General features: G+C 40.3%; 2 protein-coding genes across 2 annotated transcripts in view; one reads left to right on the top strand and one right to left on the bottom strand.

The window, feature by feature from the left end:
* The window catches only part of CD226 (CD226 molecule), a 703503-nt gene that overhangs the window by 556145 nt on the left and 121514 nt on the right, over positions 1 to 25844 (bottom strand). The gene's annotated exons all lie outside the window — the stretch shown is intronic.
* Positions 1 to 25844, top strand: part of DOK6 (docking protein 6) — a 195442-nt gene that overhangs the window by 72394 nt on the left and 97204 nt on the right. The window contains exon 2 of the mRNA XM_081950953.1: positions 25049 to 25156. Within this exon, the coding sequence (XP_081807079.1) occupies positions 25049 to 25156 (108 nt within the window). The remainder of the gene's footprint in view (positions 1 to 25048; positions 25157 to 25844) is intronic.

Genomic DNA, 25844 nt, shown 5'->3' with positions numbered 1-25844 from the left:
TCCAACTTTTGCAACAGTAGGTAGCTTTGGGAAATAGAATAGTGTGGATAACCTGCATTTAGTTGCTAGGCAGATGTCCTTGCTTTTCCATTCATGATTCATGGTCATCATTGCTGTGTGGCCCAGAGCAATTCGATGCTCTGTTTCTGGACTGCGTTCACTGGTTTGATCAATCTGCAATCCCATGACAGTAAATTCTTGCGCGCATTCAATTTCTTCATTGTTGATTGTGACTTTGATATTTCCATTCTTCATAGTGATTGTGAACTTGATCTCACTTTCTTCTGTAATACTTTTGATCAGATGTCTTTTGTTTCCGGGAGGAGAATTGTGTCATCAGCATATTGAAGAATTGTTGATGTTCCTTCCTCTTGTCTTTACTCCAATTTTTGATTCTTCACGTTTCAGCTGCCTCATGACAACTTCAGCATTCAAGTTGAATAAGAAAGAAGTAAGAACATAAAGTTTGCTGCATTCCTCTCTCAGTGTCTCCCTATGGTTTCCCTATGGTTTGGACAATGGCTTCCTGTTTTTTGTACAGTGACTGCACAACTTGACCAGATGTGTTTGCACTCTCCCTGATCTTCTAAGGCTTTTTTGTAGTCAGTAAAGCAGATGTAGATTTTTGTTATTCTTGAGATTTTTGCCATGATCCAATGTAGATTTGCAATATGGTGATGAGTGCCACCAGTCTGCTTGAACATCTGGCACTTACTAAATTAAGAAAATGCATGGTGACATTTAACACATGCAGATGCTGGTAGAAGATAATGGGCTATATGTGCATTGTTGCGAGGAATGGCTATTGTTGAAAAAAAGCAAAAATGGCTGTGCAAAGGGACATGCTTCTGTCCGTTTTGTTATACAGAAATTAGAGCTGCATATGAAAGGGGAAGCAAAACAATTGAATGCCTTGCAAATTGTTTACTTGTGTGGTCTCAAAGAGACAAGGTCAAAAATGAACATATGATAAATGGATTGAGTTCTTTATTTAGTGTTAGTTCAAAAGAAATACTTGAAGGTAGCTTGAATAGATTGAATGAAGATCAAATTTGTGTATGTGCGCTCTCTCTCTCTCTCTCTCTCTCTCTCTCTCTCTCTCTCTCTCTCTCTCTCATGGAGTTATAGATCCACAAACCCTGATGAAAAAGACAGAGGTAGAATTTTAAAGAAAAAAGGATGAGATATGGACAGGCGTAGGGGAATGGTAGGAGCAAGAATAAGGAGCTATGGAAGGAATAGTGAATGGCATAAATCAGATTTAGTCAAATTTCTTTTTTTCTTTTCTCTTAAACACCCACCCCCAAATCGTTCTGCTTGCTATGACTTACTATTTTCTGTGCTTTCAATAATGATGCTTACCGTAAAAGGGATTAGCATGATAGTTATTTATGTGTGCAATTTTGGTGCTGGGAATGAAAAATGAGCAATAAGTAAATATGCTTTGCTTTTCTTCTATTTCAGATTTTGTTACCGATTACTTAATTTAATTTCTTCAACACCTTCATTTTTGTTCCTCTTTCACTTGTGAAAAACTACACTTCCCATTAAACAGTTATATATTAGACAATGAAGCAGTTGTGCCCAAAGAATCTTTATGTGTTTTATATTCTATACTCTTATCTTTAAAAAAAAAAGCACTAACCATAAATAAATAAAATTCACCCTGTCAAAGTGCCAGTTGAAACTTCCCTGTCAGTAAATATTTCACTCTGATGTCTTTATCTGTAAAATACCTGGAAAATTATCTTGGTAATTTATAATTATCTTATGAGCATAAATAAATAGAATTCACCCTTCAAGTTAAAACTTTCCTGTCAGTAATTAAGGTATAATTATTTGGTACCTTGAAGACAAACAGTGGAGAATGTTTTACTTCAACACCCAAAAGTGTTATTAATAAAGTTATTAATTCAAATCTCTAGAAGAGAGATTTGAATTAATGTGTGTATATGTATGCACTCACAAACAAATATGAAACTGGGATCTGGATATGAATTAAGGATTCACTGTATGTACTAGGAGCTTCACAAAATAATCTGTCTTTCTTCCCATCTTGACATTCTAAATAGTTAAAGACTGTGTGACACCAAGAGTGTTATGACACTAGGAGTGTTATCATTGATAGACATGTGCCATACAGCATTAGCACAAATAAGGTTAGCTGTGCAAAGCATTCTAATATCAGCTATTTTTAATATAAAAATAGTTTTATTGCTCCCAGGGCTCATTTTAAGCTTGTAGCACTCTCAATTAGAGCAGTAAAAATGATTGAATTTGTCCTTCAGTGGCTTAGAACAGGTGGTGGTGATTATTATTATTCCATTCAGAATCTCTGCTTAAACCAAAGATACTCTGTTACACGATTTGGATAATGCAATATTTATTTTGACAATTCCCTTTTTCCTTAACATGCAATACTTGAGATTTAAATAGAGAGTTTCTGTCTTTCAGCATAAATATTATGTTTTATGTTGTATGTGAAGGTCAGAATCTTCAATTCTAAAAACTCAAACACATTTTAGTAATTACGTGTTCTCATAGTATGACACACTCTTTCATTGTGGTAAACAACATTTATCTTGTCAAGTAACAGGTGCCCAATAGCATGCAAATGTATTAAGCATCTGTAATAGAAAATGCTATTTCAGTGGAATGTAAGTGACATTGCAGAGAGGAAAATATAGCATTATAGTTGCAGAGGGATTACTCAAAACTCAATAAATAGTGTATGTAGCAGAGAACATTGATTTTTATTTCTTGATATATGCTGTTTACTGAGCAGAAAGATTCATTTCCAGACAGCAGTTGTCAAATAAGCAAACCAAATACAAAAGTGAAATATTTATACAGAGATCTTCCTTTTCCAGTCTTAAAAATGTAAAAACCAGACCTTCTCCTCACCTGTTCTTCATTGGGCCTAGGCTCTCTTTTACCTCTTGTGATGTTTTGCTACACAGTAAGAGTGATAACTGATGACAATTTTAGGCTTGAAAAGCAGACTTGATATGATTGCCAAAATTTGGCTATCGTGGCATTTCAAGATGGAGATATTCTACTCCAAACTGTGTTCATAAATCTCTTCATACGGAAAACATGAAAGTGTCCTGTGTAGGTTGTTCTTGTTATTACTATTATTATTGTAAATGATGAGTAAGTCTAGCTGTGGCTTATGTTTAGCATATCTAGAGAGATAAATAATAGTTTCAGAGATTGATTTTTGGAACTCCCTTCTCTAATTACAGCTGTATGTCAAGCTTTGATAATTCAGCTTCCTTGTATGGAAGGAAATTACTTCCTAAATGTTTACTTGCTGTGTATGTCCTTTTCTATCTTATGTTTTCTATCAGTTGCCTGTTGTTTTAAAGGATCCGGGGCTTAACTAACAAGATTTGTAATTTAGTGCTGCTGCTAATATTAAATTACAAGATGTTATCCAGCATACAGATGCTGCCATATCTAACTCTTCCTTATTTTTTTAGCCTTGTATTATTTCTATTCATTTTACCTGTTATTGCACTACTGCTTTACTGATTTATACATCACTCCCTGTTTCATCTGTTTTCTTAGGTTATTTTCTGGAAGAATTTGCAGGATTAGCCAGGATTGGGTATTATGATGTCCAATTGGCCTCGAGACAGAGTTAAAACTGAAGTCACACCTCTGTGCTCCTTGCTTCTGGTTCCGAGTTTCAACTCTGTCTGGCCGAAGGACGAGTTGCTTTTGGTTTCAGAGATTCCCAAACAATCCAGTGCCATCCTGTAATTTCTTCCTAACTGGCTTCCCCCTTTTGCCTCCTGCTTCCTGGAAGCCTCCCCTTGGTGTGGCTCACTCCCGGCCGCCAGTAAGGGTTTTGAAAATTGTTTGCCTAGTTTTTCTCAGGCTTTGCAGGTGCCCACAGTTGACCCTCCAGTGGTGCCTTGGCTTCCATGTCTACGGTGGTGTCTGGCGATGTGGCTGACTACTTGAAGACCGATGACAAGAAGGCAGAGCTGACTCTTCGCAAAACATTCCAGTCTTCCACGTGGACTATCAAGGCAGCTGCCTCAGCGTCGTTCTTCAGCCGCATGGCTATCTTTTGGCTCCAACAGGAGAGTATTCCGCCAGAGGAGGTGCGTATTCATCAGGATCTCAGTAAGCTGGTTGTTGTCACTCAATTTTCTGCTGATGCCATGAAGTATGCCTCCTGGGCGATGGCCTCCTCGGTGACCTCCAGATGCCTCCTGTGGTTGCGGAGGTGGCAAGCTGAGAACAAGGCAAAGTGGCACCTGTCCTCATCACCTTATGCTGGGAGCTCCCTTTTCAGTGCCCCATTGGGCCCAATCCTCATTGAGGACAAGAATAAGAAGAAAGTCATGCCCACGCCCGCAAAGAAGTTGGAGCAGAAGTCTGCACCTTATTTTCGGAAGCAGCCCTATCGTCAGTCAGATCAGGAAGTTCAACAAAGCAGGTATTTTTCAAGATCAGATAGGCAGACGGATAGACACTATCCGAGGGATAGGCCTAGTTCCAACCCTAGGGGAAGAGGCCTTTCGGGGGGGAGATAGGTCAATGGCGACCCCACCCATAGGCGGCAGACTGATCCTGTTTTCCGACGCCTGGGCTGAGCTTACCACAGATGCCTCGGTTCTGAACACCATCAGACTTGGCCTGCGCCTGGAGTTCCTCTCCATTCCTCTGACCACTTTCGGATGTTTTCAGTCGCCAAGAGTAGGGATAAATGCAATCTCATGAGACAGGTGATCCAACACTTTTTAGATATCAAGGTGGTGGAACTGGTTTCACTGGACCAAGTAGGGTCAGGATTTTATTCTAATCTCTTTGTCATTCCGAAAGGTTCGGGGGAATGGAGGGCGATATTAAATCTAAAACTTCTAAATTTTCACCTGGTCTATAGGAGATTCAAGAGGGCTTCCCTTAAATCCATTTTGGTGGGGATCAGGCGTAATGACTTCATGGCCTCCATTGATCTGACGGAGGTTTATCTCCATATCCCATATTCCCTGGCCATCATAAATACTTCAGGTTCTCCTATTTAGTAGGTAGGCATTATCAGTATAGGGCCTTACCATTTGGATTGGCGTCCGTGCCTCGGACCTTCACTAAAGTCCTAGCTGTGGTGGCGGCTTCCCTCCGAGAGCACTCCGTCAGGATCCAACATTATCTCGTTGACATTTTGGTCCAGGTGGCGTCATTTGAACGTGCGAGGGAGGACATTTCGTTAGTAGTGTCTATGCTCCAACAGTTAGGTTTTTCAGTGAACTTGGATAAGAGTTCTCTGGTCCCTAGCACCAGTATTCTTCACCTGGGGACTCTCATAGATTCCAGGTTGGGGAAGATGTTCCTGTCCCATGACCACAAGGTTAGTTTGTTAGCTTTAGTTAGACAAGTTAGACATCAGTGTTTTGTTCCTGTAGTAGTGCTCTCCAGCTTGCTGGGGAAATTCACTTCTTGCATAGATGTGGTGCCTTGGGCTCATCTGCACGTGAGGCCACTTCAATGGCGTCTCCTGCTGCATCAGAGGTCCAACTCCAGTAACTGTGCGGCAAGGGTTCCAGTGACGCCGCAGGTGCAGCTGTCGTTGAGGTGGTGGCTGTCCCCCGCACTACACAAGGGCTGCGAATTCACGGAGCTGGAGCACCTCATCCTGACAATGACTCCAGCTTGTACTGGTTGGGAGCTCTCTTGGAGTCCCGGATGGTGCAAGGCCGTTGGACTTGGATGGACCTCCAGCACAGTATCAATTGGCTGGAGCTGCGAGCGATTCACTTGGCACTGCGGCACTTCAAGCACCATGTTCGAGACTGAGGTGTCTTGGTGCTAGCTGACAACCTGGCGGCAAAGGCCCATGTCAACCGGCAAGGTGGCACACACTCCAGGGCTCTTCGTACTGAGGTGAAGGCACTTGGCACCTGGGCAGAAAGGCATCTTCGATCGCTTAGGGCGGAGCGCATCACAGGAGTGAGCAATCATCAAGCTGACTGGCTCAGTCGGTCCACGGTCGACCACAGAGAGTGGAGTCTTCTTCCGGAATTGTTCCAGACCATCTGCTCCAGGTTCAGCCGTGCAGAGGTGGACCCGTTTGCCACACCGCAGAACGCTCAGGTGGAATGTTTCTTCTCTCGGTTCCCGACTCGGGGGACGGAAGGGGTCGACGCTCTTTGGACTCCATGGCCGGAGGGTATGCTCTATGCTTTCCCTCCCCTTCCCCTTCTCCCTGGGGTAGTTCGGAAGGTGATCTCAGAGAAGGCAGAGCTCATCTTAGTGGTGCCTTACTGACCACGCTGGGCGTGGTTTGCGGACCTCACATGCCTGTCAGTGTCACATCCGTGGAGGATCCCAGGGAGGGATGTAGACCTCAAGCAGGGGAACCTGGTGTATCCCGAACCAGAGTGGCTGCAACTAGCCACATGAAGATTGAGCAGGAATGCCTGAGGGACGCCCAGCTTTCCCAGAGAGTAATCTCCACCATTGAGGCCTCATGCAGGGGTTCCACCACCAGGATCTATGATTCCACCTGGCGGGTCTTTGCAGAGTGGTGCCGGGCCTCGGGAGCGGATCCCCATGCTTCAGTACCGCACGTCTAGGAATTCCTCCAAGAGGGGTTGGATAAGGGGTTCTCACATGGCACTCTTAGGAGGCAGGTAGCAGCCCTATCCATGATCATTCAGGGAGAAGGACTCCTTCCACTTTCCCAGCTTCCCTTAGTTAAGAGGTTCCTGAGAGGCGTGGGCAACTTCCACCCCCTGGTAGTCCACAGATTTCCAAACTTGGAGCCTCACTACGGTTCTCCAAGCCATGACAAGGGCACCATTCGAACCACTGAGGACGGTTGACCTGAGGTTCATGACAAGGTAGTGTTTCTCGTAGCGGTCACCTTGGCCCGTCGCATCTTCGAACTGGGGGCGTTGTCCTCCAGTCCGATCTTTGCACTTTCCTCAATAATCGGGTCATTCTGCAACTGGATGCAACCTTTCTCCCCAAAGTAAATTCCCTTTTTCACAGATCACAGGAGGTGGTCTTGCCAGATTTTTGCCTGGACTCGTCACACAATAGGGAACGGCTTTGGAACAGGCTGGATGTCAGGTGTGCCTTGCACATTTATCTGAGGCACACGGAGGCTCTGGAAATCTGAGGCACTTTCGTTTCCTTTTACCCATCTTCCTTGGGGAAGAGGGTGTCCTCCTCTGCCATAGGAAGGTGGATCAAATTGGCCATCGCACTTCCCTATGAGGTTCAGCACCTACCGGTTCCCCAGGGCATCATGGCACAGTCCACCAGGAACGCGGCTACCTCGGCGGCCTGGGCTACACAGGCACCTATTGCGGCGATTTGTAGGGCCGCTACGTGGGCATCCCCGTCTCCCTTTATCAGGCACTACAGGTTAGACGCTTATGCATCGGCTGATGCGGCATTTGGGCATAGGGTGTTACAACAGGTGGTAGCACATAAGAAACCCAGGACCAATAGTGCCCCCCCTGAGGGATGTTAACTTGGTATGTCCCAATCCTAGCTAATCCTACAAATTCCTCCAGAAAATGACAGTTAGTCTTACCTGAACTGTTATTTAGGGAGGTTTGCAGGATTAGCCAGGTTCCCGCCCTAGCATTAGTCCATGGGGTTGGGGAGTCCAGGGGTTAAGGGGGTTTCCCCTTATGACTTGTTTTCAGGTGTTTTTCAGTGGACTTGACTCATTGAAACTGGGAGCCAGAAGCAAGGAGCACAGAGGCATGGCTTCAGTTTTAACTCTGTCTCGAGGCCAATTGGACATCATAATACCCAATCCTGGCTAATCCTGCAAACTTCCCAAAATAACAGTTCAGGTAAGACCAACTGTCATTTCATATATGCAAATGCATAGTTTGCATGGTTTTACACATCATGGAAATATTTTATTTTGAATCCGAAACAAATTATTGTTATGTGGAAATTCTGCTAAATCATCTCAGAGCAGGGGAAATAAAGGTCAGAATGTTTTGTTCCAGCTTTTGACTAGATAAAAAACATCCAGAGGGATCATAAAGTAATTTGGTGGCACACATACGGTAGTCCTTGACTTACAACAGCTCAGTTAGTGACTGTTCAAAGTTACAAGGGCACTGAATAAAGTGACATGACCATTTTTTTTACAGTTACAACCTTTTCAGCCCCCCCCCATGATCATGTGATCAAAATTCAAATGTTTGGCAACTGGTTCTAATTTATGACTGTTGCTGTCTCCCAAGATCATGTGACCCCCTTTTGCGACCTTCTGACAAGCAAAGTTAATGGAGAAGGCAGATTCATTTAACAACCAGGTTATTAACTTATCAACTGCAGTGATTCACTTAAGAACTGTGGCAAGAAATGTCATAAAATGGAGCACTTAACAAATTCTCACTTAACAACATAAATTTTGGGCTCAATTGGGGTCGTACATCGAGGAGTACCTGCAGAAGAAGGCTGGGGTGTGTGTGGCTCCCTATTTCTCTTCTGCTGTATGGCTAGCATACTCCCTGATCTACATTCATTTTCCCTTTGCTATCTTTACTTCTGTTGCTGATTCTTTCACCAAGCTCACTCCCCAGCCTTGATTTTTTTCTTCCTGCAAACCACTTCTTGGAACAACAACATTTTGATTTTTATCCTTTACAAAATACATTGCTTGTTTCATATGAGCATCTTTTGGTTTGGACTATATTGTCTCCAGATAGCTGTTTCATTCACAAAATGGCTTGCGCCTAGACTATTTTGCATATCCCTAATGCGTTAGTATTACCGACAATGGGGTGAAAAGAAGAAACTTCACTCTAATGAGCCTTTGTTTTCTGTCTTTGATTTCTGCAAAGCCAGGCAAGGAACTTAAAAACATTACAATATTTTCCCAAGGAAAATGACATACTGTATATGAAATTAAGGATCAAACTGGATAAATTCGGTTACTTCTAACTCTGACCAAATATGATTTGCTAGAATTAGTGCTAGAATTGGGGTCGAAGAATTGGGGTCGAACAGTTTTCTTTATGGGTGTCTGCTTCTTCTCTACTAAAGGTATTAACATACGGAAGATGTTGCTTCTATTTCTCCAATCAATTTCTGGGTGTATTTCAAATTCCTTTCCAAAGAATTCCTTGTAAAACTAATTTCTCCTAAGTAAGAAATAAGACAAATTGATACAAAGAGAAGATTTATCTGTATATTTTAACAATAAAAAGTATAATTGCCATTTTTAATTATTACTTGGCTTACTAAAAATGATTTTGAAGGCCTCAAGCTGATGGTTTTTAATAAAAGCTCAGGATTTTGACCTTCAAGTTACTTGGCAAATTGGTGTATTGGATAGCTAGACACAGACTAATTACCAGACAGTCCAAAACCATCCAAACCTAAAAGAAACAGCAAAACAGTATTATCAGCTTCAAGCTTATCAGATTTTTTTCTGATTTTCTCCAGTAGATTTAATAGAGGACATTGGTTATTTAGAAAGGTAATATTTCTTCCTGCCTAGTTTTCCAACTATTTGTCCACCATTTCTATCACATCGATTTGGATGCAATTGAGTTGGGAGAAATGAGATTCTTCTAACATGTAATTGTTCCACAGTCCCAGTGAATGTGTAAAATAAAAACTAAACCCTGTTTCATATGTTTTTCAGAGAGGCATTTGTAATGAGAAAATAAACATCTTAGTTATATTAAATGAGATACTGTAGTTGTCGCTATAGACATTGATATTATGTGAGAATACTACCAATTGATATAACAGACGTGGTGGCTCAGTGGCTAAGACACTAAGCTTGTTGTTCAGAAAGGTTGGCAGTTCGAATCCCTAGCGCCGCATAACGGAGTGAGCGCCCGTTAACTTGTCTCAGCTTCTGCCAACCTAGCACTTCAAAATCATGTAAAAATGCAATCAGAAAAATAGGAACCACTTTTGGGGAGAAGGTAACAGTGTTCCGTATGCCTTTGGCGTTTAGTCATGCCAGCCACATGACCCCGGCAGTGCTAGCTCTTTGGCTTTCAAACAGAGATGAGCACCACCCCCTAGAGTAAGGAACGATTAGCACCTATGTGCGAGGGGAACCTTTACCTTTACTATCAATTGATAATATTCCGTGTGCTCCTATGTTGCACGAAACCTTAATAACAAGTCATTAAATGACTATAGCAGTCAGGCTGTTTATTTCAACAGGATTTGGAAGCCCATACTATAGTGTGAAGTATTAAATACATTGTTATTAATTACTGATGTAAGTGAATCATTTGCTGTTTTTCTAGAAACCACGCTGAAGTTTAAATCAATAAATATTTATTTCAGTTTATACTGCTGAAATGGACAGCTGTAAGAAAACATTGAATAGCCCAAGCAACACATTAGCGAGTTGAAAAAGTTGTTGGTATTGTGTTGGAGTATCAAAAATAGTCCTGTGCTTTTTTTAATCTTTAATATTTGTCAGTGGAATTATAGGTCCACTAAACTGATTAGTATACCAGGAACTGATTAGTACACCAGGAACTGATTAGTACACCAGGAACTGATTAGTACACCAGGCACTGATTAGTACACCAGGCACTGATTAGTACACCAGGCACTGATTAGTACACCAGGCACTGACTTAGTACACCAGGCACTGATTAGTACACCAGGAACTGATTAGTACACCAGGAACTGATTAGTACACCAGGAACTGATTAGTACACCAGGAACTGATTAGTACACCAGGCACTGATTAGTACACCAGGCACTGATTAGTACACCAGGCACTGATTAGTACACCAGGCACTGACTTAGTACACCAGGAACTGATTAGTACACCAGGAACTGATTAGTACACCAGGAACTGATTAGTACACCAGGAACTGATTAGTACACCAGGCACTGACTTAGTACACCAGGAACTGATTAGTACACCAGGAACTGATTAGTACACCAGGCACTGATTAGTACACCAGGCACTGATTAGTACACCAGACACTGATTAGTACACCAGGAACTGATTAGTACACCAGGAACTGATTAGTACACCAGGAACTGATTAGTACACCAGGAACTGATTAGTACACCAGGCACTGACTTAGTACACCAGGAACTGATTAGTACACCAGGAACTGATTAGTACACCAGGAACTGATTAGTACACCAGGAACTGATTAGTACACCAGGAACTGATTAGTACACCAGGCACTGATTAGTACACCAGGCACTGATTAGTACACCAGGCACTGATTAGTACACCAGGCACTGATTAGTACACCAGGCACTGATTAGTACACCAGGCACTGATTAGTACACCAGGCACTGATTAGTACACCAGGCACTGATTAGTACACCAGGCACTGATTAGTACACCAGGCACTGATTAGTACACCAGGCACTGATTAGTACACCAGGCACTGATTAGTACACCAGGCACTGATTAGTACACCAGGCACTGATTAGTACACCAGGCACTGATTAGTACACCAGGCACTGATTAGTACACCAGGCACTGATTAGTACACCAGGCACTGATTAGTACACCAGGCACTGATTAGTACACCAGGCACTGATTAGTACACCAGGCACTGATTAGTACACCAGGCACTGATTAGTACACCAGGCACTGATTAGTACACCAGGCACTGATTAGTACACCAGGCACTGATTAGTACACCAGGCACTGATTAGTACACCAGGCACTGATTAGTACACCAGGCACTGATTAGTACACCAGGCACTGATTAGTACACCAGGCACTGATTAGTACACCAGGCACTGATTAGTACACCAGGCACTGATTAGTACACCAGGCACTGATTAGTACACCAGGCACTGATTAGTACACCAGGCACTGATTAGTACACCAGGCACTGATTAGTACACCAGGCACTGATTAGTACACCAGGCACTGATTAGTACACCAGGCACTGATTAGTACACCAGGCACTGATTAGTACACCAGGCACTGATTAGTACACCAGGCACTGATTAGTACACCAGGCACTGATTAGTACACCAGGCACTGATTAGTACACCAGGCACTGATTAGTACACCAGGCACTGATTAGTACACCAGGCACTGATTAGTACACCAGGCACTGATTAGTACACCAGGCACTGATTAGTACACCAGGCACTGATTAGTACACCAGGCACTGATTAGTACACCAGGCACTGATTAGTACACCAGGCACTGATTAGTACACCAGGCACTGATTAGTACACCAGGCACTGATTAGTACACCAGGCACTGATTAGTACACCAGGCACTGATTAGTACACCAGGCACTGATTAGTACACCAGGCACTGATTAGTACACCAGGCACTGACTTAGTACACCAGGCACTGACTTAGTACACCAGGAACTGACTTAGTACACCAGGAACTGACTTAGTACACCAGGAACTGACTTAGTACACCAGGAACTGACTTAGTACACCAGGCACTGATTAGTACACCAGGCACTGATTAGTACACCAGGCACTGATTAGTACACCAGGCACTGATTAGTACACCAGGCACTGATTAGTACACCAGGCACTGATTAGTACACCAGGCACTGATTAGTACACCAGGCACTGATTAGTACACCAGGCACTGATTAGTACACCAGGCACTGATTAGTACACCAGGCACTGATTAGTACACCAGGCACTGATTAGTACACCAGGCACTGATTAGTACACCAGGCACTGATTAGTACACCAGGCACTGATTAGTACACCAGGCACTGATTAGTACACCAGGCACTGATTAGTACACCAGGCACTGATTAGTACACCAGGCACTGATTAGTACACCAGGCACTGATTAGTACACCAGGCACTGATTAGTACACCAGGCACTGATTAGTACACCAGGCACTGATTAGTACACCAGGCACTGATTAGTACACCAGGCACTGATTAGTACACCAGGCACTGATTAGTACACCAGGCACTGATTAGTACACCAGGCACTGATTAGTACACCAGGAACAGCATAATAGTTAGAAAATCCAGTGGGCATGATATAGAAATCTCTTGTTATACCTGATACTATTTTGTATTGATTTGTAAGTGTTCCTCATTATTTTTTATAACACTTGTATAGTAGCAGTATTAAATGTATGCAAACAGTATGTGAATGCAACCAATGGGTTACTAGTGTATTTTTTAAAAATCCATTGGTTATTTTGAAAAGTCCAGATATAAAAAAATAAAAATTAACAAATATAAAAATCATATATTAAATTTACTTTCAGTTTCAAATGCAAATGATAGTAAGAATAGAATGGAGAGGAGAGTTCAGTGATTCTCAACCTGTGGTCTGTATACCTCTAGGGGCTGTAATGTCATCACAGGGAAATGTTATGATTTAAATCTTGCGTTATGTCTTGGTGGTCTGTGGCCATGGTCCATGGCCACAAAAGGTATTTAAAGTGATCTTCTGGTAAAGAAAAGGTTGAGAACCACTGGTATACTTTATTTGGCTAACTGTGATTAGACCAGGGGTGGGTTCCTGCCAGTTCTTTTTTTAAAAAAAGTTTTATTGGTTTTTACAAATATTTTGGGGAAAAGGGTACATAAGTGTGGAGAAAAATTTTGACAGCTACATCATACGGAAGGTGGTGCTTCCCCGGGATCTTACATCTCTCTCTTATTTTATATATATATCAGAATATCATTATTACATACATATTAGCAGTTTACGTTTACTTCAAATTCTTTAACATCTTCAATCATACTTTATATCACTTCTAATCATTTCATTATATTAACAATTGCAATGTACTTTTAATTCATTTCTGTGACTTAAGTCTCATTGTTGCCTCCTCTCCCCTGTCTGTTGGCTGAGCCATGGCTCCTCCCCCCTTCATATCTTGTGCACTGTCTCGTGTTTTGTCTAGAAGGTTCTTGTGTTTTTCCATGAAGGCTTCTGCCTCCACCACTGTATTAATTCTCACTCTACCACCCTCCCAGAAAATCAACAAGCCTTCTGGAACTAGCCATCTGAACCAGATATTTTTTTCATACAATCTTTTAGTTAGAAAGAAGAATTTCTTCCTCTTATCTCTTATTCTTTTTGGTATCTGTTTCAAAATGGTTATTTCTTTGTCCTTATATCTTAAAGGTTCCCCCCTTTGAGCCCCTAGAATCTCATCTCTTGTAGTCTTTCTGAAAAATTTAACATGAACTTCCCTTGGGACATTGTGTGTTCTAGCATATGCTGAGTTGATTCTATATATCAGATCAATATCCCACCCTAGCTGTTGTTTATCTCTTTTAATATAATCTGCTAGCATTGTTATCATAGTCTCCCTTAAGTCTTCACCCTCCATTTCAGGTATATTTTGAAATCTAAGAAAGAAAGACATCCTTTCAAATTCCATTTTTTCCATGTAGTTCTCAAACCCAACATTTTTTTTGTTTTTGTAAAGCCTTCACCTCTTCTCCCACCCCCACAGCACCCTCCTCCAGGGCATTTATTTTCTGACTATTTTGTAAAGTCTGTTGTTGATTCTCTCTGGGTTGTTCCTTTAAGTCCGCCAACTGCTTTTTTATTTCGTCCTGTCCCTTTAAGAGTCTCTGGAACATTTGATGAAACATTTCTTGAGACTGCTGTTCCCCCTCGGAGGCTTTAGGTTGTAAAAAGGAAGATAGTTGTGTTTGTTGGGGAACAGGACTTGAGACAGAAGAAGATGGAGCCGAGGCTGGTTTAGGAAGGGGGGCCCTTTTCACAGGCATTGCAGAACTCAGGGAAAGTTATAAGTCTAGACAGAAAAAATGGCGTCTGCAGAAGTGCACTGTCAGGGGAGATCCACAGGCAGGCAAAGTCCAATGTGGGATATTAGTCTTTTAATACAGCTCCCCTCCAGTTGTAGTCAATTTTTCCCAATCCAAGGAAGATTATACAAAGAGATTCCTCTAGGGTTCACTGGGGTTTTGTAATTCCAACCCAGAAGATTTTTCAAAGACAACAGTTCATTTGTAATGGCAGTAAAAATGGGGGAAGAAATGCCATTTTGGCTCAGCCCTCTCAAGGGATCGGAGAGCAACCATTCAAAAAGTTTCCATTCATAGTTTATTAGGTCAGCTCACTTTCTTTCTTTCGCAATTGTTCAAAGGAGTCATTATCCCATTGCTTGAAAGAAGTGAATATCAAAAGGTTTTTTTTCCAATTCTCTCTCTTTCCTCCGAGAGTGAGATCGTATAAAGCCGCTTTTCCGAGAGGGGGGGGGAAACCCCTCTCCAATCTTAACACTTTACCAAGATCAAAGAGTCTTAAAGAAACTGCTAATGCTTATTTACTTAGTTGTTCAAGAAAGCAAGAAAAAGACCCTGGGGGAACTCCCCCCTCACCGCATTTCTGCTGTTGCCTTCACGTAGAGCATTTTCTTCCGATCTCCTCAGGATGAAGGCACGCGTGGCATGCGCACCCCCCAAATGCCTCCCGGTGCCTAGGGCAAAGCTGGCAGTCCCCCTGTGGCCGCCATTCCAGGGGGCTCCAGCAAGCCACCCCCCTCGGCAGGACGCCCCTACAAGGCACCCTGTGCCCCCCCTGAGTCAGGGGGAGCCCACCAGGATGGCGAGCGGCAGACAACATGTCCGTCGTCCACAGAAACCGGAAGTGGAATCTCGGTTCCTGCCAGTTCTAACCTCTTCTATAGAAGAGATTCCACAAATCTACCGTGCCATTTAGAACCAGTTCCAGCTCCCTCCCCCGCCCGTCCACACCATGCTTGCCCTGCCCACCACTCACTGATTGGCTGGCTCACCAATTGCCCCACCCACCTCTAAGAGTCCTATCTAAATCTTAAAGTCTTAACACTGTCAAGTTTGAACACCCCTGGGGTTTTTTTCCTAAAGGGTGCAAGGGTCTTGTAACTTGACAGCTTTAAGACTTGCGTGCTTCAAATGCCAGAGTTTCTAAGCCAACATTTTGGTTGCTAAGCAAAAGCATTGTTAAGTGAGTTTCACAACATTTTACAAGTTGGCCACGCCCACCCAGTCACATGACTGCCAAGCCACTCACACTCAGTCACATGGCTGGCAAGCAACTCCCACAAAGCAGGCCACACCTACAGAAGAGGTTCTAAAAATTTTGAAACCCACCACTGGATTAGACGCACAGGAATTTTGTCTCCAGTGCAGAAGGTTTCAGTGTACACGCAAAGCAACAGAATAATTATCATCATCATCAACAATACGATCATCATACCAATAAGAGGGCCCAGATAATAAGTATAAAATATAATATTACAGCCATACTACATGAGTAAAATATATATAGAAATGAGTAAAATATATATAGACATTGCATGTTTTGGAATGCAGTGTCCTATAATTGAAGAAGAAGTTGAAGCAATAGTAAAAGTTCATAAACTACTAAAAGGCCATTATTCTGACTATTTTATTATCCATCAATTCAATGATTGATGGATAATATATATCTTGATGGATTTTATATATCTCATAATGCATTTTCGTGTGTGTGTGTGTGTGTGTGGTGTGAATATTATATAGTAATACTTCAGTATGTGTCCTTAATTTGTTATGGGAGGCATGGATACTAAAAAGGATATCAAACAAACCACATACCCCTTTGTTTCAGCCAGGAAGGGCTTCCTATCTGTCCCTTTTCCTATGTCAGTGATCTTCCCAGCATGGCTGACTTCCTGTCCTGCCATCTGTAGTTGTCCACTGCTTCCTTTTGCAGTAACTTTCCAAGCATGGTTGACTTCCTGTCCACCCTCTGCTGCTGTCCCCCATTTCCGTTTGCTGCACATATAGTACCAAAACAATGATGAGTACTGGGAAAACATTTTCATGTCAAAATGCATCGAAGACCAAATTTGATGAGTTTTGAAGCTGTACTTATATTGTACCACTGTACTTATATATTGGGACATGAATTTAATTAAATTCAGTGTTACCCCTCAAAGTGGATCATACTGAATTTAATTAGATTCATAGCCCAATATGTAAGTATAACATTAAAGCTTAATTTCTTTTTTTAAAGAAGTTGAAACACAACTTCTGTGCAAGGTATCACCCATTATGGCTTCTACGTAATGAGTTCATTTGCTATACAAAAGTTGTAGAGTAAAATTCTGTATTGTGCATGTAGAATATTTATTCGTGCTACTACGGTGCATATTCTTCACACTGATTTATAATATTGGGTGTAAAATATCAAGGAACCTGGAAGTGCCTTTTCAGATCAACTGTTTTTCTGGACTCTGTATCAGTTAAGAGAGTTCATGAAAGATTATGCTTATTAATAACATTTGTTACTTTGAAAAGATGCTACCAGACTATCAGAGACTAATGTCTTGTCCTCCTACAATATTGAGAATAGTGATAGTACTGCTCTATGAAATAGTCAATCATGATTTTATAAAGTACATAGGAAGAAGCATAATATGCAGCCTTACCAGTCAATTGTTTACTTTATGAGTCACTTGCATTATTGGTTGTAATTTGCCACACAAAACACAATCTGGAGTACATCACTTACTGGTTATGAAGGTGCCAAGAGTCAGTAGTGACTCAGCAGGATATGAGAAACTTGCCTGCTATTTCTCTATATGAGGAATTAAAAAAGAAAATAAAAATAATATTGCCTCATTCAGACTAGTAGATTAAAGTTTGTGATTTTGAAATTATCCTTGGCTGCTTTAAGGAAATTAGCTTTGGGGTACAGCATACTAATTTTGTCAAAACTTTTTAATGAAAAAAATGATATCTTACATATTATATATAATATATATAATTTAATAATACAATATTAGTTTTTCATTGCTGAAATAAACCATACCGATACATTTATTGTAAATGGAATATCTAATCACAGTTTTAGGAAGTCTTCCTAATTTCCTTTATTTAGTTTATTCACATACTTCCATACTCCATATGGAATCATGAATATCTATATATCTCTTTATTCGTTCTGGCAAGCTCTTATTTGCTTGTGTGTATCTGTAATATATCCCCAGTATATCAGTAAAACATTATAATTAAAACTATATGCAAGAAAATTACATTTACTTTATCAGTGTCTGAATTTCCTCTATTATTGTGTGGAATAATTGTAAGCATTATATAAAACGCATGTAAGAGTTGTTTTGTATGGTATACGTTAAACCAAAGGAAGGATAGTTTCTGTGCAATTTCATCTCGTAGTTTTATTTGATGTATTCTGATCCTTGTGTAGCTTTCACTGTACATATAAATTAATATAATGTATCCTTATAAAAGATGGACAAGAGTCAGATATGTAATAGTCACCCATGCCTTCTAATTATGAACTTCATTCAGACCAAAACAAGATGGAGAAAAAAGGGTTATGGAAGGGGAGCAAAACCCCAAAATTGGTGCACGATATAAATAAGAGAATAGGGAACATGAAGTGGGAAAAAGTAGGTTTGTGTGCTATACCAAATGCTTTAATTGAAACACATTAAGCAGATTATGTGCACACTGAAGTGAAGATTGGACAGCTGATTTTATCTACTTTTCTATCCTATTCTCACAATATTTGATTAATCTGTTTTTATACCACCATATGCCACACCTCTCTGTCCTGTTTATTGTTCTGATTCAGAGAGGAATAAACAGATAGAATGATCTCTAAGATGCCACCTCAGATAGATATCAAAATCTATTTTCTAATGAAACAATTCAGAGGATCTTATCTGCTTGTTTTGCAACAAATAGATATTGTGTTGGTCTGTTGAAAATCAAAGGTAATAAATTAACCTAACCTAATCGTTCCTGGGTCAGTTTACATATATTTTGAAATACCTGTACAATAACATTTATAGGTTTAACAGAACATAAAATAAACACAAGGGAATCCCCTTGTGATAGAATTCCTAGACATAATTGTTAGGTATGGAATATTTCCAGTTAGCTAGATACTGTAAGTAGGGAAACATTTATCTAATTATAAAATAAACAGGGACACACACACACACACACACACACACGTACATGTACATGTACATATACATACATACATACATACATACATACATACACATACACATACACATATAAGAAGAGGCACCAAGTCGATGCATCACCAGCTGGATGGGTTCCTGCAGGAAACATTCTGTAGAGCAAGATTGATTGATGGGACACTCCATTTTGCCAGTTGAGCAATAGACCATCCCAATACATAATTGGGATTAAAACATACAGTCAATTAAAAACAACTACTAGAAGTATTCCTAGTAGAACTGAAAGTCATAACTAAAAGTATTAAGAATAATAAAAAGAAACCTACTTTCCTATCCAAGAAGCAGTTAAAACAATCCAGCCTTCCTGACTTGATGAAATATCCAGTTTTCCACTAGCTTCCTAAAAGATACTCCAATTGAGTATCAGGTGGCAATATTCCAGTGAGCAGGGGGAGCCCTGATGAGACAAATAAAGAGTATGTGTCTACAACCTCTTTTTGACTGATTGAGCAGGGAAAAGGCAGTTGCACAAATACCTAGGCACCAAATTATGAAAAGCACCCCTGGAATTGCTCCAGAAGCCAATTGGCAAGCAGAATATCCATCAGATTATCCATGCATTATAAGTCATGACCACTTCTGACTCAGAGGGGTCTAACACAACTGAGCATGCTTTGGAGAGCTGTTTGGATCTCAGTCTGAGGAAATTTTGAGCATCCAGACACCTGAGGCTACCCTAAAAATCACCAGGTTCAGCTGCATCCATTGTCAGAGAATGAAGAACCATAGCTGGAAAGACCACTCAGGTCCAGAGCATGCTGTGTACAATGGATAACCGGGTAATGGCGTTTGGCATGTCTCTTTGTACACCAGGATCATTTCCAGCCTTAATTGAGTGGCCTAGGCGCTGTTTAATAGTATGTCTCTCAATAGGAATAACTGCTCCATTTATCAGAATATCTGAAAATTTTTGCCCTGAATCTCTGCCTGTGGGAACTCTGCTGCTTTCTGACAAATTCATTATAGAGCTCTGATCCTCCAAACTATAACTCAGACAACCTTTTGGCTCACTCCTCTAGATTTTTGACTATCCTAAAGCTGGTCCAGATAATGTTTCATCCAGAGCTCTCTGCCATTTCAGTTCAATCACTTTCTCTACAGCTTCTGCCCATCCGAAGCAGAGATTGGAGACAGTTGAATAACTGTGGAGTAAACTTTGGCTTCCCAAGAAGGTGCCACTTGCAAAAACAGGTATAAAAAATTCTATTTGCCCGTGACAGTTCATCTCTCAAAGAAATATTGATTACTTTTCTGATGAAGCTCCAATCACATCTCTGGAGGCTTTCATTTACCAGGATAGGGGTGGGTCCATCCTATAGGAATATTGCAGAGGATTTTGTCCACTTCTTCAGAAATTACAAGATCCAATTCATTTCATATAACATCACAGTATGGATCTTAATCATCTTCTGACATTGGAACTGCTCAGGTGATATTGAACTATGAGTGGATCTGAGTGAATTTTTCACAGCAGCAGTAGGACCTCTGTTTCCAAACTCTGTCCATGGTGCTGGAGTCCATTTCTACAGGATCACAATATAGGAGGAACCTATCAGATTGCAAATGGCAAACTGCAAACTCAAGATTGATCACAGTTTTGGCCTAGGAGTGCCATGAAAAGATTACAGGGACGGTAAGGGTGTTGTGAACTGAGAAAGTTTGAGAAATTCGTGCAACTGACAGTGGATCAGATATAATACAATAACTAACTGTACCTGAATAGTTAACTGTGTTTCTGTTGGACAAGATGACTTGGGTAAATATACATTCATTTGTAATGCATGATATCTTCTTGATCTTATTACTTATTTATTCCACTTTACAAAGATTGCCTATTTGATTGTTTACAGACTAAACTAAAAACAAAAATAGAACCCTGGAACAAAAAACGAAAGCTGTTGGATTTGTTTATCAGCTGAAATAAATGCTAAAAGCCTACAATTTACTTTAGCTGCATACCCAGCTGCAAATACATTTAACTACGTTAGATTGTCCAGATAGCATTGTTTTCAACAGATTTAATAATTTCAGTGCACACTGAATTGACAGTGATTTCTTTCATTGATATTGTATTTTTCCTCCAAGCAGCTCAGGAAAGCATAAGTTTATTTTAACCTTACAGCAAACCTCTGAAATAAATTAGTCTGGCCCAAGGTGAGCTTTGTGGAAGCATCATGCTTTAAAATCTGAATTCACACAGTCCTAAGTAATACTTAGCCCATGATAGTTTGCTAATTATGAATTGTATGTGGGTAGGCTCATTGTGCTCAGACTTTTTCATTCACTGAAAAGAATCAAAAGTCATTTAATTTAGTTCACAGTGTTTGTCTCAACTATCATTTAAGTGATTGAATAATGAATTAGTTTGGAGATTCAGTCAACAGGGATTAACATTGAGAGTTAGTTAGGAAAGATATCAGGTATTTAAAAAACTTTGAAGGGGAGTTTGAAATAGCTAAAGGTTGACAAGGAAAAGTTTTAAGTTCATTCCTTCCTTCTTTCCTATTGTATATCTAGTTGAACACTTTCACAATTTCATTTTCAGAAAAATAGCTATGGAGTTGAGGACGGTATTAGCCTTTGAATTGAGGATGGAAATAATATCAGGTTTTTTTAAAAGAAAATCATTACAATATTATATTTTTGACAAAAGGGCCTCCTGTTTTTATTATAATTTGATACAGTACTCTCATGCAAGCTTCTTGAAAAGAATTCATGCCTGTCATTGTTCGTAGTTAAAGAAATAAATGAGCAGCTTTCTTTTAACTAATAATTGGATATTTTATTGCTGCACAGAAGGATTTTTTTAAAAAAATCTTTTTAAAAACTTTAAGTTCAGGGCAAACTAGATAATTTATAAAAAAGTTGCCTCTGTAAAAATATTGGAGGCCTGAGGCTTCCGGTTCCGGCGGCTACGGCGACAGGCAAGCCTTTGCCTGCTCCCGCTCTCCCGGTGGGCTTCCCCCGCTTCTGGGGGGGCACAGGACGCCCCGGAGAGGCGTCCTGCCGAGGGAACGGCTTGCGGAGGGTCCTGGCGTCGGCGGCGGCTGGCGGGGGCTTCTCCGCTTCGTTCTAGGCACCGGGGAGCAGTATCGGAGGGCGCCCGTGTGCGCGCGTCTCGCCCCATGCCGATCGGAGAATACACTTCTGAATGAAGCAGCGGCGGTGTGGTGAGAGGCTTCCCTTCTCCATTCCCTCTCTTTTGAATTAATGGACTTTTCAGCCTTTTTTTAAACAAAGTTTCTTTCGGACTTTTGCTGGAGGTGCGGCTAGAAGGAGGGGGATTTTTCCCCCCCCCCTTGGACAAGCGGCTTGAAAAGATTTTGCTCTCGCCCCCAGGGGAAGGAGGGAGGGGGAGAGCCAACTAATGATGCCTCACCCCTATAAAAGTGACTTTCCTTGGACTTAGATCCAGAACTTATGGGTGAACTGAGAATTTTCTGAACTTTTAAAAGTTTGCTATGCCTCTGAGCCCAAAACTGGCAGGGCAAGATGGCACACTTCCGTTGTCTTTGTGAACTGTGAAATTTGACTCCACCTTCAAAATTCAGGCTTCCGGTCTTTGTCTCCGAGCCACCCAGAGGAATCTCTTGTGGATTGTGATTCCTTGAACCCTTTGGAGAAAAAAAACTTTCACCTATTGCTAGAGTTACTAAAGAAATTCCCATCTGTCTGGATTCTCTGTCTCCTGGACTCGTCTGCCTGCTCTTCTCCTCCAGCTGCCCAGTCTCTACAGTGATTGATTCCTTTGCTTTCCAAACCATGTCTCCAAAAAGACCACCTCCTGGAAAACCTGGTTTTGCTACTTCTGCTCCAACATCTGCAACATCTAGCCCAGCCACACAGTCAAAGATAACAGAATTGATGCAACCCAAGACTACAGAGATAGACTTTCAACAAATGCTCCAACAAATTTTACAGGGCCAAGAGGAAATTAAGAAACAGCTAAGGGAAATGAAAGATGAAATCAAAGAAAATCAAGTGCAAATCTATAAGAACTCACAGAGACTGGACGTTGTGGAGGGTGGGGTGGCGGAGGCGAGAGGGGGGGTTGAGGCCTTGCAGAGGGGAAACAAAGAACTTGATACCCAACAAATGAAAACAGATTTTGAGAGAATGTCCTTCTATCTTAGATTCCAAAATGTAATAGAAACAGATGGGGAAAATATAAGGGACATAATGACCAATATTTTAGCTGAATACATACACAAAGATAAACAACAGATGGAATGGGAGATAGATCTGGCTTATAGAGTGAACTCAGTATATGCCAGAACACACAATGTGCCCAGGGAGGTTCATATTAGATTCCTTAGGAAAAGCACAAGAGATGAAATTCTGGGTGTGCAAAGGGGGCAAACACTCACATACCATGATAGGGAGATAACCATTCTAAAACAGATTCCCAAAAAAATTAGGGAGAAAAGGAAAAATTATTCGCAATTGGCGAATAAATTATACCAGAAGGGGGTGTGGTTTAGATGGTTGATGCCTGAAGGTATGCTGATATTCTGGGAGGAGAAAAGAATTAGAATTAACACACCCATAGAGGCACAGGCCTTTATGGAAAAAAACAAAGCGAACCTAGAAAAAACAGAAGATACCACAATGGTCACACAGGACACGGGAGGGGCCGGAGCTCTGCCAGCAGGGGGAGAAGGGGCAATACCAAGAAAGCTCAGATCACAAAAATGAATAAGAAAGCCACAATGTTATAAACAAACCGAAAGTAATAATGAAATTATATCTAGATTATATATTATAACAATATAAGCTGACTGAAAAAAATTTTTTTTTCTAGAATTAATATGCTGATCTTTTATGACTATGGATTAATGCTTGATATATGGATGTAACCTATGAGATTGGAGGGAGGGGGCCTCTGTCACACTTGCTACTGCCAAAATCTGTAACCATTCCATTTACCCTTTTCCCTATAAATGTTTTAAAAAAACCAATAAAACTTTTTTTCAAAAAAAAAAAATATTGGAGGCCTAGTACAATATTGTACATTTTAAAGTATCTCCTGTTTCAAATATTCAAATAAAAGGAGTAGGTGTAAATTAGATTAAAAAGAACAGACATTGAATACATTGATCAGCATTAACAATAGCGAGATAAATTAACAAAGAAGAAACAGATTCTAATACCTTGGAGATGCAGAACACAAAAGAGCCTCTTGTTACTCAAGGACCATAAAGTGAAACCATTGTAAATTAGGTATTCATTAAAACACTAGATATCAAAGAACATGAAAAGCACTACCTCTGGGTATTTACTTTTTACTAGGTTTACTGGAAGTCTGCCACACTGTAACATTATTTCTAGAGATAATGTAGTATAAAGTTGCTGTTAAAAGTAACTCAGTGCAAGTCTCCTAGCTCAATTCCCATCTCATCTGAACATCTGCCTGTTCCTGAACACCTCTTGCAGTTCCCACACTGAAATAATTTATGTTCTCTTAGGGGCTAGGATCAAGTTGGTTAGTGAATATGTCATTGAGATAATTAGCAGACTGATGTTAAACCAGTTGCAAATGCTAAAGAGGGGCTGGAGGAATACCAAAGAAAATCTTGTCAGTTTTACTTTAATACCTAAAACATGGCTAAAACTGATATTCCACTGCCTAAAAAAATTATTTTTCTTATACAAGATATATTTTAAGAACACATAGGCTGCAATCTGTTACATGCTCAGCTCAGAATAAAGCCTATTGATTTAATGTATTCTACTTCAGAATAAGCATGCCCAAGGTATGTTTATCAGTGAAGCTGTAATGTGTACTCAAACCAATTTCACAATAGTATAATACTTGATCTTGAAAAATAATTTAGCACTAAAAATTTGCTAATTTTTTCTTGTCCAAACTATTCAGGTGTTTTTGAGATTAAGAATGAAATCGGAGACACAAAATACTCTAAAAACTATGAATGTTTGTCACTATTTTATATCATACATGAAACAAATAAATATTTCTAAATAAAATGAGGGAAACCTTACAATATCAACGTAGTGTTGTTATATTGAGGTGTCTGCAATGAGTTTTCTAAGGATGTTAATTTTTCTTTTTGTGTTTGTGCGTGTAGATTTTCAGAAGATGTTGGCTGGTCTTCAAGAAAGCTTCAAGTAAGGGACCTCGAAGACTAGAAAAATTTCCAGATGAGAAGGCAGCGTATTTCAGAAATTTTCACAAGGTAAGTAGCAACCATATTAGGCAGAAAGCTAAACATTTTTGACACGTTTGAAGTGGAAGAAACATTACTTGGACGCTGTTGATGTAGGCTCAGATAATGAAACATGATTGCCTTCTTTCCATCCTTTCTGTAACAGTGCACAATTAATTAATGATCAAGTTTGTAATCTACACTAATTATGTGTAATTCAATACACAGTTTAAATACAAAATATCAGTGCATTTAAATATCTGAAGCCATTTTCTTAAAGAAATTTAAATACCTACCTGGGATTGAAAAGATTTTGAGAAAATTCATGTATAAAAGTACCATAGTTTAGATATTGGATGTTTACTATCCACTGTCTGCCGTTCTACAGATGGAAATTTTCCTTCCACTTGTATATCATCAAAAGTACTGTAATTCATTCAATATTCTCTTTAGCCTATGTTTGCTTATTCTTAAGGCTGAGCTACAGTAATATATTATTGTGATTTTGAGCAAAAAAAAAACAGCAAGTATAATTTATATAGTATAGCAGCTCAATAGAATTGAATGGCTGCATATTTGAGTAGATGTCTTATAGTGAGCTTCCTATGAATTAAATATAATAGTGAAAGTGTTACATTATAACTTTTTTCTATTTTTATATGATAGTTTTTTCAGGGGTATGGTTCGTGGAAGCTGAAAGTTGCCTAGAAAAAAACAC

The sequence above is a fragment of the Natrix helvetica genome, assembly GCF_964273705.1.
Source record: "Natrix helvetica genome assembly, chromosome: 4".
Classification (NCBI taxonomy): domain Eukaryota; kingdom Metazoa; phylum Chordata; class Lepidosauria; order Squamata; family Natricidae; genus Natrix; species Natrix helvetica.
Note: the sequence above shows the minus strand (reverse complement) of the source record. Positions and strands in the feature narration are given on the sequence as shown.